This window comes from Cinclus cinclus, chromosome 23 (assembly GCF_963662255.1).
Source record: "Cinclus cinclus chromosome 23, bCinCin1.1, whole genome shotgun sequence".
Lineage (NCBI taxonomy): Eukaryota > Metazoa > Chordata > Aves > Passeriformes > Cinclidae > Cinclus > Cinclus cinclus.
Window position 1 is genome coordinate 1,868,398 of NC_085068.1, and position 16,910 is coordinate 1,885,307.

The window sequence follows — 16,910 nt, forward strand, 5'->3', positions numbered from 1 at the left end:
TTGGCCAAGGAAAGCTTCAAGCTATGTGTTTTACTGAATAATGCAGGCTGGGGCTTGCTGGGGTTATATAATCATGGAGGAGGAAGGAGTTTGAGTGTGGCACAGCAAAATCAGCTGAGCTTTTCAGATGGCTAAAGATACCTGGCTGCAGTCAAAGGGAACCTGAGTGAATACAAAATACTCAGATGTTCTGCTGTACTGGAGCAGCTTTTCAAATCCTGCTTGTAATGGATGGTGCAGAAACACACTGAAAAAAAGCTCCTGCGTTGTTCTGGGTCCTGCAGTGTCTGTTACATTTAGTAGTATGTGGAATGGAGTGCGGCGCCAGCTTCTAAATAAAAATGCAATGAAGTTTCTTTGGTCAGGATGTAGCTGACCTGCAGAACATGTCAGTAATGAAGATGGTTGGGTAGGAAAGGTCTTCACAAGCTTGTGGGGAGCACAGCAAGAGAAATAGGAAGATACTGTGATTTAAAGTGGGATTTGCTTTATGTTAGAAGCAAACCTCCCTTGCTTCAGCCCACCTTTTCTTATCATGTACAGATTGTCCTGTAAAGATCCTAATCAGTTTATAGAATATTGCAGCTAAGCAGTAAGGTTTGCTTACTACACAGTTACTGACCAATGTTCTCATAGTCCATGCTTTGTTTAGAATGTTGTTGCTTGGAACAGCAGGGACCGTGCAGGAAGAGTGTTCAGAGTGAGCAGCTGAGCTGAAATGGCTTATTAGAGCTGGAGAGCCGAGGATGCCGATCCCCGGCGTAGGGAGGGCTGCAGGGTGCGGGATGACTTTGGCTGTGCCTGAGTGACACGTCGCTCCTGGGGAGGAGGAACCAACCCGGCCCTGCATTGGCGGAGGCTGCGTCTCCCAGCCCGGCTGTGCTGTCTCCTGGTTTGGGAGGAAGAGCTGGGGAGGACGAAAGGCTGGAGAGCGAGGGAAGCATGCTGAGCAGCCGTGCCAAGAGCCCAGAGACATTTCAGCTGCTTGAATATAGAGGTGCTTTGATCTACAGTGAATAAACCGATAATGCTTAAGTTATGAATTCCTTTTCTTTGTCTGAAAAGCTGGATTAGCGTGGCTTTGTTTGAGCAGTGATTATTGAGCAACTTTTTTCTGCAAGGGTTGCTCGATGTGTGTTTACAGCCGGGTGCTTTGGTTGTGCTGTGCTGCTGGAGGGACATAACAGCTCCCGCACGTCCTCGTCTCTTCTGCTTCAGGTTGAACTGTAAAGCCCGCCGAAAACACGGCCTCGGGCCTCCTTCGTTAAGATGTGGAGTTAATGATTAATCGGCAGGCGTTGTGGATGGGAAAGAGGCACTAAACGGCCTTGTTTTCGTTCGAGTCTGCGGAGTGGGAGCCGAGCGAAGGCACCTCTTTGTTGGTCTGGCAGCGATTGCAAAACGCAGCCTTGGGAAGGGCTGACGCACAGGTGTAGCGATAGGAGGCGAAGGTTGAAAGGAGCTGTTCTGCCAACGCTACCAAAGGTCGCGGCCATGTCTCTCCTGGCCTTTTGTCCCCTCTTCCCAGCCCTCTGCCGGGACAAAGGTTGCTCCTCTGACCATGCTTTGCTTTCGCGTAAGGAAGCGTGGTGCTCTCGCCATCTCTCTTCCCCTGGCCTTTCAGAAAGTGTCGTGATTTTTCCCGTGTAATGTTACTGTGCTGCAGTGAAGCCGTGTGGTGATGCAGCGCTGCAGATCTCCCTCCTCTCCCCCTGGTCTCCTCCCGGCAGCATCTGCCAAGACAGGAGCAGCTCGGAGAGACGCCAATGGGTGCGGCCGGGCCGGATCACTCGGCACATTCATCCACGCTGTGGGGACCGGAGGATGTCTGCAGTCACAGGACTGAGGCAAACCTTCCTCTTCCAGCAGCTGCCCTGGAATACTCAGGGCTCTCTGCTCCTCGGTTTTCTTTCATCCCCCCTTCTGCTCCCTTTCTCCTCCTCCCGCCTGCCTCCCTTGCTTTCAGCAAAGGCGATTGCCAGAGATTAACCTCAGGGCCTGTTAAGGGTATGGGGCAGGACACCAAAGCACAGCATATATTTATGTACCTGGATAACAGGGGAATTAACAGGTGCCGTCTCGGAGTGGAGTTATTTAACACCATGGCTGCAGTACAGTAGAAACCTCCGCCATCCATTTCTTATTTAGGAAAAGAAAATAATAACCGAAGTACACATCTTCCAATGTAAAAATTCATATTGGGAAGGTGATTTTTGCTAGGTGTTTTTTTTTTTTTTGTAGATGGGGACCTTATTACACTGGTGTTTTGTATCCTCTCTGCTTTCTGGGCAGCATGAGTTCAGCTATTTGTACATTTTAAACACATTCTGCATCTTCTGCAGCAAAAGAATGACTGCGTTCTGATCGTGTATGTATAATAACATGTATTTGTTAGGATTTCAGAATTAGCTAGTAATTGTCAAGGTGAGGAGCAGGCAGTTATTCAGAACCCAGCTCTGATGTCACTGGCAGGCAGTGCTTTGTGTAAGGTGGGCCATGGTGGCTGCACTTTGGAGGACAGCTAGGATTTTAGAGATATTGTTAGCATTACCAGTAGTATCTTAATCCTGTTCTCCCTTGAAGATTGAAGGCAAATATGGGCTCCTGTTGCCAGAAACTGAACGTGTCAGTACAGTGAGCAAAAGGAAGGTGTGTGTTCTAACCAGTCAGTTTGGGAACTACATGGTTTAGATATCAGAGTTGGAGTCCATCTTTCTTTGCAGAGAACTGGCACTGAAATATTTTAAAGGGTGATCTTAACTAGGATTCCTAATTACTTTCCATATTTTTTTGGTCATGTTCAGTCATGGCGCAAACATTTTCTCAAATAGGCTCCTGTTTTCCTTCCCTCTCCTTCCTTTCCTGTTCCCTCTCCTGCTCTCTCTACATCTGCCATATCCAATTAGGCCGTTTTTTTTTCCTCACACAGATTTTATTAACCATCTCCCCTACTTCTCTGAGCTTTCTAAATCTTGCTTTCAAGGCAAGATAACCAAACCCACCTTCGGAAGAGAGCATGTTTTGAGAAGCAGTTTTCCTGCAGTTCCTTTTGCCATTATTTGAAACTTTTAATTAAATAAAATACAAAGAAACAAGAAATAACCAGAGCATTACAGATTAGGAAACTCCCAAGAACTTACATCGCTGTGCTATACCCAGGGGCACAAAGGTGACAAACTCAGCCCTGGACAGCTGTGAGGCAGGATCATGTGTTGTGTATGACCCTGTCTTTTTATGCCCAGCAAGGCATTTTTTTCTTGGAAGATGCTCTTGTTTGTGCACACAACCATGTTCAATGGAGTATAAACCAGGGGAAAAAGGGCTCTAAATCCAAACCAGGTTATATATAAGTGTAGTAGGTCAGGCTGGAATGAGAAGGCAGCAGCCAGTGAGGCAGGTTTTCAGATTGTATTTGAGGATTAGTCATCCAATAACAATGATGAAATTGTAAGGTGTAGGAAAAGACAGGCACAAAACCGAGGCAGCTCCAGTATCTGACAGCTATTCCCTTCTTTCTGCGTGTGTGGCTGAGAGCAGTTTTGCCTGTGTAAGGTCTGTTTACATCTGCCTGGCCTTGTGCTGCCTTTGTACATAGAAATATTTTCAAAATAATTCTTCGTGGAGTTTACAAATACTTCCCAATGAGGTTTTTCATTTGTGCATCCCTTTACTCCATGTCGGCACATTCAAAAATACACTTTCTGCCTTTTCTTGTCCTGGATTACCAAGTGGAGTTCAAAGCTTTTCCCTGGTTTGCTCAGAATCTTTTGGCTGAGAGAACTGAGCAGCCAAACCCTGCAGTTGTTGGCTGTTAAAACATCACTGTGCTCATCCCACCCAGCTTGTCCTTTCTGCTGTGAGTGGATGCAAGTTATTTAAATGTGTTTTTACATCTTGTTTCTTTGTGTACACAAACATGTTTGGGTTCATTTTTATTTTGCACAGACATTTACTCATCCGTAAGTGCCGGTGTTGCAGTTACTTATCATACATTACCTAGGGTGGTGTCACATTCCTTCTGGCATTTCTCAGCTTCTGTTGGGCAGCTGGGCCTGGAGTGGGGATGGGAGGCTGAACCCCAGCAGCACCTGGGTCTGGGGGTCTGTGCTGCCCATGTGTCCTGCAAGGTGTGGAAGTAGATGGGTTTGAGATCAGGAATGAGGCTCACATTGGAGAGACTGGGTTAAATACAGATCGAAGTAGAGGAATTGCAGTGTCAAGGTCATTTGTCGCATAAGAAAATTGTTGGCTGGCTGTATTTTTCCTCCTGACGCAGTTTTGTTTTAATTGTGCCTCTTTAATTGTGTCAGACTAACGATGTGCAGGGTGCTCTGGTTGTGAACGCCTTTCTATTTCTTCAGCTGCTGCTACTCTTTTGCTGAAAAAAGGATGATCTCATGGTAGGCTCCCCACATTGTGAGAGAGGAGTTTAAATGTAACCCATGCAAAGTCTAAGTGGCTTTTCCCCCTCTCCAAATGGCTTTTTCCCTCTTGGTGTCTCCCAATGATTGATTTTCCTAGCACAAGGGAAGGGTGAAGGGATGGATGTTGATTTTGCAGGAGGCAATGTTATTAAACGTAGTCTTTTCCCACCAGCACTAATGTGTGTGCTCTGCTTTTTTCTCTTCCAGATATGGACGTGTCGAAAGTGTCAAAATCCTCCCTAAGAGGGGGTCGGAAGGCGGAGTGGCAGCATTTGTGGATTTTGTGGACATTAAAAGTGCCCAGAAGGCACACAACTCTGTCAACAAAATGGGAGATAGAGACCTACGGACGGATTATAATGAGCCAGGAACCATTCCCAGTGCTGCACGGGGATTGGATGATACAGTTTCCATAGCATCTCGTAGTAGAGAGGTTTCTGGGTTCAGAGGAGGTGGTGGGGGGCCCACTTATGGTCCCCCACCATCACTTCATGCACGGGAAGGACGTTATGAGCGGAGACTTGATGGGTAAGTTCCAAGGTTTCTCTAGGCAGGTATTTTGTATTTGATATGGTGAGAAACACAAACTCGTATCTAGGGTCCCCTGATGGATTTAAAATTTTGGGAATTATCTGTGTTTCCTATTTTGGGTTGGAAACGGAAGTGATTTCTATCCCAGTGGCTGGTACCTTGTGGATCCATAGAGGATGTGTCCTTCAGCTGGTTGGATATTACCTACATTTGAAATAAGGTGGTTCTAAGATGGAAGATTTCCTTTGGCCAGCATCGAATTGGAGTTACTCTTTTCTAGAAGTAGCGATCCCATTTCTTGGATAATATTAAGGCCTTGCTGGATGTATCTCTGCTGCCAGATGGAGCTATGTTACTCTACAACATGTGGTGAAGTTCTCTGTGGAGTATCTTCGGAATACTAGAACCTAGAATTCGATGAAAGCTTCATGTCTAGCTCTCAGTTCTCACTATACGCAGCGGGTATGTTAATTGGATTGTCACCACAAAATTCATAGTAGACTTTAATGATGCACCCCTTGGATTCTACCGACAACACTTGGCCGTGGAAATAACGCTTGGATGGAGAAGACTGAAGGCAGCTTGTGATGGTTCCATTTTGGATCTACATAATTTCCAAGTTATTGGGATTATTCTTTCTGATGGTATTGGCAAAAAGAGATGACGGACATTATTAAATTTTGGAAATTATAGTTTATTTCTTTTTTAAAGCTGGGATAAGAACTACTGCCTTGAATTTATTGGATGGTATACAGTCAAGACGCCAGTAGCCATGGGGAGTGGATTACTGTCTAGTCTTTTAAAAAGCTCTCTGCTGCTCCACATTAAACATACTTTAGCTTTAAGGACGTGGTGCTAATACCCGTTTGTGGATACACCAGTGAGAAGTGACTGGGCTGGATGGTTACCAAGGCGGCCAGAGGATGCCTGCTGGCAGCAGCGTGAGGGGCCTCGGGGGATCTTCTGCCAGCTCCTTGATTCAGACTTAGGGCTGGAAATTAAAATTATGGATCTATTTAAGAACCTTCTGTCTCAAGAAAGAAGTCTGGGGGTTTCAGAGTTACGGTTTCAGTCTGGGACTACTTCGGTCCAGTGGAATTTTTTTTTTTGTGTCTTGTCGCTAAGATTTTTTTTTTCTTGTTGGTTCATCTAAAATATCATTTGACACCCTTGCCCATTAAGAAGGTGGATTACCCCTGTAAGAGGGGCCAAAATTGGGGAAGTTATGTTCACAATTCTCTCCCTAGATTTAATTGGGAATATAGGTCGTGTTTCCACACTTGGAAAAGGTTGGTATGTCCTGCCCTGTGTATATTAGCCCCTCTCCTAACCCAAGTCAAACCCTCTCTTTCCACTAACTCCAGTAGCACTTAGTACTAATAGATAAATGAAGAAAGCACTGTAGGCAGTAGCTGTTCAGCTCTGCTTCCTCTGTCTGTCTTCTGTGTCCTTCTCATGGATAAGGATTTGTTCTTTCTGTCAGCTCTGTAGCAGTAACCTCTAGAAAATACTGCTTTTTCTCTGACCTCATTAAATCAGCTCTCACTGATTAACACTTTGTAGGATGCTAAATGCAAACATTTGTAAAATTGTTGATCTTGGCCCTTCAAAAGGGGGAAAAAAGAACCAAAACAGAGACACATTTCTGTGCCAGATTCTGAAATAGCTTTCAAAATTCCATTGTTGCGAGCAAATGGTAATGGAAACAGAAACGCAACAGTGAATTTCAAGCAGATGTAAAAGTTAATGACATTCTCTTGCACTGGCTAAGTAGTTTTTTGTATATAATTTGAGAGAAAATATGCAGGCAAGATGTGAGGGAGCCCTATAGAAAGGTTAGTATGAATCACAACTTAACAACAGAGAGTGAATATATTGAGAGGATTAAGGATCTAGTGATTCATTGGAGAAGGAATGGAAGGAACTTCCTGAGATGCTAATCGAATAAAGATTCAAATCCCATTTTCAATTTATAAAAGATCCCTGAAATATTTCTGCCATTTGAACTAGAACTGTGATGCAGGGGAGGAGGAGGCACAAGTCAGAATTGGGTTATCAGGATTCAGGGGATTGAAGTGACACAGATTCTGAAGGAAGAAGCTGAGAGAGAAGGCTGGGAAAAAAAAAAGGTTGAAATGTCCTTCATAAGATGGATAATTAATTTTTTAATTAATTTTGGCTGCCCAGACATATTTAGAATTTTAGAAGTATATTTTAAATGTTCAAAATAACCATTCTGGATCTTCCATTTTTGTGGATGTAGCAAAGATGTACCATTCTGGTACTTGTCTAAATTGAAATACTCAACTATTTGTATTGTTCCTTTATCTATCAGTTTTACTGTCTCTTTATTAGAGAGATCACACTAATTCAGATCACTGAGCCTTTCTCAATTTAAAATGCTTGAAACACTGAAATGAACTGGACTGTAGCTGCTGGAAAGCAGCAGCTTGTGCAGATAGAAATTCTGTGATTGCAGCAACAGCAGCAGTTGCAACAAAACCACCACCTAAAAAAATTAGATTCCCAGTCCTTGTGTAGGGTCTTGGTATGTTCTGGGGACCTGCATCCTTGCAGTTCCAGCATTAATAATGGAGATGTTTCTTTAGCATCCACAGCTTTTAAAATGAGTGTAGCAATCTGGTAAAAGCAAAAATTCCCTCTAAGAGGGTGAAATATTTTAGAACAGCAACAAGAAATCCCTTAATTTTCTGGGAATTCTCTATGGGTTATGCCACCCCTTTTGGAAGCAGCTTCTTACCTCTGGGTCATGCTTTGCATGGAGGCTTTCATGGCTATAGCCCCATTTGTGATGCCATTTTTGCAGAAGGATAATTACAGGAGCTCCAGTAATTAACAAATTTTGAAAAAAAAAAATTTTTGAAGCTCTTAAGCAAAAATGGAGTGAAAAAGAAGTTGTTAATGGCGATGTCCACAAAGTTTTTCTTGTTCACAGAATTTAAAAGAAAAAGAACAACTGAAATGAGGATTCTGCATGGAAAGGCAGAAATTTTTTTCCTGTGTGGGCAAGTTGCTGGTCATGAAAGCTCCATATTGTGATTAAACCAAAATGATTGCTCAGCTTGATCGTATACAAATATAACTTTGGAGTCAAGTAAAATGATTTGAAGTTTGTCATTGCTTGATAGGTTATTGCTGGTTAGTGGAGAAGCAGTCACAGCAAGAAGTTGAGTGCTGCCATGAATGTTTGCATGATTTGCTTTTAGTTGTGCTTGCCCCTTTCTGATACAATATTTTTCCACCTTCCCAAATGCAGGGCTTCAGATAACAGGGAGCGTGCTTATGAACATAGTGCCTATGGACACCATGAGCGGGGGACAGGCGGATTTGATCGGACAAGACATTATGATCAGGATTACTATAGAGACCCTCGGGAGCGGACCTTACAACACGGGCTCTATTACACTTCCCGGAGCCGAAGTCCAAACCGTTTTGACACTCACGACCCCCGATATGAACCTAGGGCCCGGGAGCAGTTTACATTACCCAGTGTGGTACACAGGGATATCTACAGGGATGACATTACACGGGAGGTACGAGGCAGAAGGCCGGAGCGGAACTACCAGCACAGCCGGAGCCGGTCACCGCACTCGTCGCAGTCCAGGACACAGTCCCCGCAGCGCCTGGCCAGCCAGACTGCCCGGCCCGCCCGCTCCCCCAGCGGCAGCGGCTCCCGGAGCAGATCCTCCAGCAGCGACTCCCTCAGCAGCAGCAGCAGTACCAGCAGTGACAGGTAGGTCCCTGTGCCATGGGCTGTGCGGGTCATTTTCCGAGGAGTTGCTCTGTGGCAGAGCTTTGGTTGTTGATGTAGAAGTGAACTGGAATGAAACGTAAAAAGGCTCAGTTGGCACTAGGGGTTCCAAGGGGAATGCTGGTGCTATTGTTCGTTATTTTCCATGGTGGATCCATTCAGCGTCCATAAGATGGATGTGTGGAGCAGGAATGTGGAGACACAGGGCCTTGCTGCCTGTGTGCCTTGAGAATGGGGTCACTTTTATTTGCTTCAGTGAGAGAGAAGGTAGATTTTAAGGTCAGCTACTTTTTACAGACCACACTTCAACATACTTTGGGAAATGATGAGTGGTATTGTTCTGTTTCTTCTTGTTCCCTGACACCACTGACATTCTCAAGGTGGATTTGTCACCTTCTCATTTTTCCCCCTGCTGCCTCACAGCAAAAATTGTAGACTTGGAAGAATTAAAAGAAAATAAACCAAGTTTGCAATTCCTGGGGATGTGTTTCTCATGTCCTTGGTTTTGCAATCGCTTTGTATTTGCATAGCTTTGCAAAATACCTACAGGGAAGGTGTTAGAAAATCACTGATTTTTTTAAAATAATTTTTAAATTCATGTTGAAGTGCCTCTCTGATACTTGGTCTTTTAAGAGTAAATTCACCCTAGGAGTGGAAACCACAAAGCTATGGTTGCACCCATAAATGTTTTATGCTCTTTGGTGAAGAGCTCTGCTCTTCAGGAGAGTTTGCAGAGTTGGCAATGTTTCCTTTGTTTACCAGGTCTTTTCTAAAACTGAAAATACTCATTAAGTAAATAAGTGTATCAGTAGTGTGTTCAATTTCACAAAGGCCTGGAGTGACAGGACAGGGGGAAATGGCTTCCCACTGCCAGAGGCAGGGTTAGATGGGATATTGGGAAGAAATTCCTCCCTGTGAGGGTGGGGAGGCCCTGGCACAGGGTGCCCACAGCAGTTGTGGTTGCCCTGGTGTCCCTGGCAGTGTTCAAGGCCAGGTTGGACAGTGGGGCTTAGAGCAGCCTGCGATAGTGGAAGGTGTCCCTGCCCATGGCAGGGGGTGGAGGTAGGTGAACTATAAGGTCCCTCCCAACCTGTTCTAGGATTCTGTGATTATCACTGTGCATGGAGTTCTACCACTGGCAGAACTCTCTGACCAAGGGAATTATTTTCACAAAACCTTAACCTTGAATGTTGAACCTTCTGGAAGGGTGAGATGGGCTGACACCCATGGAGAGTGCACAGAAGACAAGATGAGGAAATCAGTGTCTCCTCTTCTGATTGCCCCACCACCTCATGTCTAAGGAATCATGCAAGGATTTATTTACTTCTTTTAATTACTGTTTTCTTTTCCTGGATTTAGAAATCCAGGTCTTGTCTTGGCTGGAGAGCAGGTGAAGATTTAAGACTTTTAGGCTGCTTTAAGCACTTGTTTATTTCCAACACCTCTCTCAATGAGAGCTTAATGCTTGAATAGAGATAATTCTTTGTCAAAGATTTTTCACACTTACTACAGCTCAGAAAAATCTCTGAGATTTCCAGAGGTCTCAAAAAATCCTAGAGAAAATGGATTGAAAGGAGGGCTGGTTACATTTAAGATTTCATTAAAAAAATCTCAAGCAAGGGAAAAAGGAAAAAATCTCTACTGGTGCTTCTCTGCTCCTTGTGGAATGAGAAAGGCGTCCAAGAAACTCGTAATATTTATAAAATGTCATTGTTGGGATGTTGAGGTGGGATGAAATCCTGTTCTGAATTTGAGAGGACTAAATATGATCCCACTGGAACCAAGTTTTAAGATTTAATGAGAAGAAAAACAGCATCTGCTGTGCTTGAGCATTTCATTTTCTTGGCAATTTCTAGCTGTAGTAATGGAAAAACAGACAATACTCTGGGAGGAAATAAAACACTTTTTTCTTATTAATACAATAAAATCAAACTCAGTCGAGCAAGTAATAGAATCTGGTGAATTGTATATATAATTTTGAAGGATCAGAAAAGAGTTTTACATGTTTCTCAGTAATCAGATAATAATAAAAATTTAACCCTCTCTATTTTGGGAAGCAAAACCCCATCTGGCCTTGAAGTCTTGCAAAGTTCAAGTGTTCCATTTTCAACACACTTTGAATTTAGCCATGTAAATATTAATGTCCTGTTCGTGAGCAAAAGCTGCCTCACCCCCTTTTCCTTGGTTCAGTGCTTCCACTTACTGTGTAATATATCCAGTTTCATTTGTCTGGAGAATAATTACTGCCTGCAAGTTCCATGGTGGTCTCGGATTTTAGCAAGCTGGAGATTCTCTTGCGGCTTTTTTATAAGTTGAAATGGTCAATTTTGTGAGGCCATAGTGTTATGAAGGTCTTAATGACAGTGCATTCTTCTGAAATTTAAGAACTTGGGTCACTCCAGTCTGGTCCTGTTGGTCTCAGCTTGCAGAGTTGTGTTCCCTGCCCTGGGGAGTGTTTGGGACACAGGTGGATGAGAACTCCATGCCACAGGCACTGTCCTTCAGGAGGTGTGAAAAAGCAGGAGAAAGGTGGTGAAGGAGAAGTTTGGTTTCTTTGCTTGTGGTTTTCAGGTACTGTGTGAAGTAAATAACACTGATTAAATGGAATGGACTTTCCTGAATTATATTGAAGAAACACGATCCACTTGCTTTAAAATAAAAAAAAAATCCAAAAAAGCCTTTATCTTGTAAAGATTCAGAGTTAGTTGTGTTGGATCACAACTAAACTTTGCTTTAAATTGCTCTTTGGAGGCCTTTGCAGGCAACGGAGCTGCAAGGGAGTAATTTAGAAACTAAAATCAGAAAGAACATACTAAAAATAACCAGTATTCTCTGAAGCCATGCTTTATTTGGAGTGTTTTGTGGCCTCTCAGAAGTTGCCTGCTGAGTTGAGGTGAGGAAGCTGGTAGATGTGGATGGTTCCTGCATGGATTTGAGAAGGAACTTGTGTTTTGAAGTCTTTTTTAGTGTGAGATTGCTCATTCCCCACCCATATTGTGGAAAAGGGTTGAGTTTTTTTTTTTTTTATCACCTCGAAAGAATAAAAAAGCCCTTGAAAATGATGATTTGCCACCACCAGAAGCTTCTGTTTCTCTGTTTTGGTGATTCAGACAGACACCACAAATGATGTATTAGCAAACATATTTTCTGTACCATGTCATGGAAGAAGCTGGCTCTGGATGGAAGCTGGGTGATCCCAGAGGAAGCAAACCAGATTTTGCTTGTGCCCTGCCCAATCTCCTGGAAACATCCCCCCTGCTGTTTTTTGTTTGCTTGTTTGTTTTTTTTGGTGTGTGTGTGTGTGTAGAAAATGCCCTTTTCTAGGCTGCTTATCGAGGTGTTCTAATGGGCTAAAAATAATTTCTGGGCTTTTTGACTCCGTTTTGTAATGTCAAATCATCAAATGGCCTGACGTGTCTCTTGCTGCTCCATGTGTTAGTGATTTTTCTTTTTTTTAAAGCTTTGCTGCTGAACTACCCAACACTGAGAGTGAAGCATTTCGCTCCTAAAATCCTTGTTGGGATAGGGTTTGAATTAATTTATGAGATCCCAGGCAGAAGTGTTTGATTTCCTGTAGGTGATGTCCAGGCTCTGAAAGCATGAACACAACAAGTGTTCAATCTGCAGATAAGCAACCCATGATTTTCCTTGGCCTTTATTTTTTAAGAGTGCTTATTCAGTTGTCTGTGGAGGATGCTGGGCGATTTACCAGTTAAATGAATAATTTCCTATAGTGTGTAATGTAGTCACCTTTAATTTATTTTTAAGAGTGTTTATTTGGTTGTCTCATCTCCAGGATGCTGGAGCTGCTGATGAACAATTAGTTAGATCACCATTTCTTTATAGCTTGTAATGTGAAATCAGTATTGTGAAATTAAAAGAGCATTTTCAGCTTAGATACAACACTGGGTTTTATATTCACCAAGATCTACGTGAGCATAGTTATTCTAGTCTTCCCAAAATCAAGAAATGGGAAGAAGTTGCACTTCCAGATATTTGAAAAGGGAATTTTTTTTTGTAATTCTGATAGCTGTATTAAAAGCTCTCATGACAAGTGGGCAAGGAATAAGGTAATTAAAGATTGGTTTTAATTTTACATTTCTCTGTGATTAAATTCTTTTTGGAGCAAGGAATTACCATTGGAATGGACTGTATGTGTGTCTTAACATTGAAATAAACTGATGAAAAATACTGCCAAGAGAATTTTAATCATGGGAAAAACAGGCTCCCTGAAACCCCCTGTGTATTTTATTTAGTCAGGGACTTTCCTACCCTGTTTCAACAACTGAAGTGAAAGTAGAAAAAAGTGAGTTTTATTTTCATTACGTAGTGCAAATCTTTCTCTGCCATTGTCTTCATCTCCTCCTTCCTTTATAGTCTGCTGCCAGAAGCGATGAATCACTGACTTAGCTGGGATTTGGGATTTTCAGTGTGTTTGGATATGCCTGTGCTGAGGACAGATGGAAAACCAGGACAAATGAGGTTAAACGTAGCTGTTTAGTCTTTATTGAAGCACCTGAGAGATGGCTTTTGTCGAAGTTAAATAATTCAACATACATTTGGTAGAGATGAGCTGAAAATTTTTAATCTCTTCTGGTGGAACGATAGGGTTGAGCAGGCTGGTGTTGGTATGGGAGAAGAATTAGGTTAAGATTTATTAAAGAAAATTAAAATAATTTCTTAGAGTAGGAAGCCCTTTCCATTACACAAGGAAACACTAAATCCTGCCAGTCAGGTGAAGCACCTCATCCTTACATTTTGTTCACATAAACTCATGTGCTGCTTTAATGTTCTGTGTGGCAAAATGTGAATTAGGGAGAGGAAAATTTAAAAAAAAAACAAACCTCAGATACTCGCAAGTTTTTGTTACCAATTGTCGAGCGTTTTCACTTTGTTCTTTCTTGTGTTTCTGCTCGTGTCAGACTGTGCTGCTGCTCAGCTAAATATAACCGAGACCATCCTTTAAACTTGGCTTTTCTTACCCATGGGACTGTATCGGGTTTCTTGATATTGAGCACAAGGCAGAACGTTTTCAGGTGGCTTTGGAGAGATTATAATAAAGAAAGGAAACCTTTATACTCGAGATATACTGAAAAAGACGTACCTATGCATATGTAACCACATAAATAGATTATTCTGTGGGAAAAAAAATAACGTGATATATCAAAGTTCTCCTCACGGATGGTGAAGAAATGGTGCCTTCGGCGCCCTTGGGAGGGAGCGGCCGCAGCCCGCTCGTCCCTCAGCCTCTCGCCCCAGCTGCTGACAGCCCGCATTGCCTCAGCCCTGAACTCGGCAATAATCTATTAAAAATGTGCGTTGCATAATAAGGTTTTTATCTCGTTCCGAAACCCCGCCGCTTTCCCTCGCCTCACAGCCGGCGGAGCGCGCCCACCGCTGTAATGGTGGCGCGGCCGCGGTGCCGCCTCACCCGGCTCTTTCGGGGCGGGGAAAGCGGGTGGTTTTTTGGGAGAAAGCGGGTGTCTTTTTGGGGGAAAGCGGGTGTTCCGCCGCCGCGCTGCCCCGGCGGGTGGGGGGCGGTTGTTTGCGCTGAAAACCGGTCTGAGCCGGCGGGAGCCGGCCGGGGCCGCCGCGCCGCCCCCGGGGCGGGGCCGCCCGAGCCCCGCGGAAAAACGACGCGATTGCCACCAAAAAAAAAAAAAAAAAAAAAAAAAAAAAAAAAAAAAAGGCGCCTTTTAAATAATAAAATATAATTCCTCCCCCACCTTAGCACTGGGGTAGCTCTCCGTCCTGCGTGAAGGTCTTCCCTTCACATAGCGCAGGGAAATGAAGTAGCAGAGCCTGTTGCAGAGCCAGCTCTGAGGGGGAAAACCACCCTCTCTCCCTCTCAGCCAACTTCAGGTCGTTATTCATTTTTTAAAACCTTAAATGCTCTGCCCGCTGTAGAATTTAAGCACTGCTTTCCTTGCTGTAGGAACCAGCCCCAGAAATCCTCCAAAAGGGCGGTTTTGGAGCCTGCCCCAACATCCTAATACCCCCTCTGCCGTGATTGGACACAATTTCAGAATAAAATAGAAATTCTGTCTTTGTTGGTCCCTCTGGGAGACCCCCTCCCCCCATATATATAAATAGACAATAAAATACTTTAAAACATTATAACCAAGAGAGGTTTTAATTTCTTTTTTATTTAGTACTTCATTTTCTTGGCATGAGCTGCCCGAAAAAGAGTGGACATTTGGCTGCAATTAATACCCCCCACCACTGCCAACTCCCAGTAATAGTTGGTAATTGCTGGTTCTAAACGACAGAGCAATTAAGCATCTTCCTAAATGTGCAGAAGTAGGTGTTTATCTAAATCTGGGCTGTCAGGCTTTGTTTCTGTGTCAGGGCCCAGCAGCTCAACTGCTGCTTTCTGAAAGTGCATTTGATTCTTTACAGGCAGAGAAAAAAAGTCTTTTTAAAAGTTGATTTCAGGAAAGGAGTCTTAAAATATATCATATTGTGGATGGGTGAAGTGGAAATTGCCCTAGAAAAATATTTCTGTTTTATTACTATGGTAACTGTTTTGATAATTTCAAATTATTTTATTGTTGTTAAAGAGATTATTATTATATCAGTGCTCTAAAGGTTTCTTGCAATGAGATCAGAATCTTTGCTAGAGAATATGAGGATTTGTGGCAGATGATTCCAGACCCTCTGGTGAGCTTGTCTTTTCCTCTGCTGGTGGAGAAAGATATGGGTGTGTGGGTATGTGTTAAAAATTATATTTTTAAGTCACCCCTGGACAGCTGCAGGTCTTTGGGAGTCAGTGTCTGGTGTGAGAATTCACAATTTCATGTCTTCTTAACATCCTTTCTTAAAAATAGTGGGAAAAACCTGAATTGTGTGGACAGCACTGCTCCTACCAGCACTGTGGGAGACTTTGGGCTATTCCTTAAGTCCGTGGGAGCCGCTAAAAATTGCTGTTTTCCCAAAGGTCAGGTGCTGTTGAATTGGGTTTGACTTTGGGGTTGTGCATGCGCTTATTAACAAAATGGTCACTTCTAATTGTGTTTTTAAGGCTTTGATTTCTTTCCAAGTATTTTGCTTAATCATCTTGAGTAGGCTGAGGGAAGGAAAGAATTAGCTGAGGTCAGGGAAGTTGAAGCTGCCCATGTTACTGCTCAGAAGCCAGGCTTAGTCTGAGGGATCCTGGAGGCAGGAAGAAATGTGTCTCATGTTCTCTTCCTGCTGCACACTGGGAGAACAAGGGGAAACCAACCCCAAGAAAGCCAAGGAAAACAGGGAAACGTGTGGTGCCATGGGCAGTGGTGGCTGCCTCCCTCTGCACAAGCTATCCAAATTCCCCTTTCTTTGGGAGACACACACAGCTCAGTTGCGAATCGTGGCTAAAATACATTAGGGGCATTGTAGTCTGGAAGTGCTTATCTGCAGCGATGGTGGAGTCAGACAGCTCAGATGGAGACACAGGCACCGCAGGCACCAGAGGTTGGGGAAAGGATCCCCATCGAACAGACCTCTGGAATAAAGGGCAGTTTAATAATTTCTAATGAATTTTCACGTGGAGGGATGCATAGCAGAAGAGGAAGGCTGTAGTGAACACTTCTTGAAAAAATACCAGTCATTACAATGATCAAAGGAAAAATCCAGCCACTGCCTGGGCTCAGTCATACATGTTCCAGTTAAAGCCTAGACACCACTTCCCTTTGGACTTGCAAATGCAGTGGTTTGTTGGAGATTTTTTGTTTGGTTGGTTGTTTTTGTTTGTTTGTTTGTTTGTTTGTTTGTTTGTTTGTTTGTTTGTTTTTCCCAAAGAGGATGTTTCTGGTTCTGCCAGAGGCATGTATGCGGAAGGAGAACCTTCCCCATAAAACCTGAGGTATGGGAGAACAGATCTCCTTGAGGCATATCAATGCGATAAGGCATTAACGTTACAATCTCAGCTGGAACACGTTGTACTTAAATAAGGTCACAGGGATGTGAATTAATAGTAAATAAGCCTTATTGGGGAAAAAATGAAAAACAGTATCATCCCCTAAACTTTGCCCATTGAATTAACCATATACCTGATGCGCTTTTGCCCTTATTGTCCCAGCATCGAGTGCTGTCTGGCCGCAACTTGTGAGTGCCAAAACCACTAATGATGGCATCAAGGGTTTAAGTGCAAAAGCTTCTTAGCAGGAGATTAGGGATCCCACTCCCAGATCCTTGAGGTCAGCTCA

General features: G+C 43.4%; 1 protein-coding gene across 2 annotated transcripts in view; it reads left to right on the forward strand.

The window, feature by feature from the left end:
• Window positions 1-16,910, forward strand: part of SPEN (spen family transcriptional repressor) — a 67,220-nt gene that overhangs the window by 13,339 nt on the left and 36,971 nt on the right. For both annotated transcript variants that reach the window (XM_062507764.1, XM_062507763.1), the window contains exons 2-3: window positions 4,632-4,952; window positions 8,233-8,709. In XM_062507764.1, the coding sequence (XP_062363748.1) occupies window positions 4,632-4,952; window positions 8,233-8,709 (798 nt within the window). The remainder of the gene's footprint in view (window positions 1-4,631; window positions 4,953-8,232; window positions 8,710-16,910) is intronic.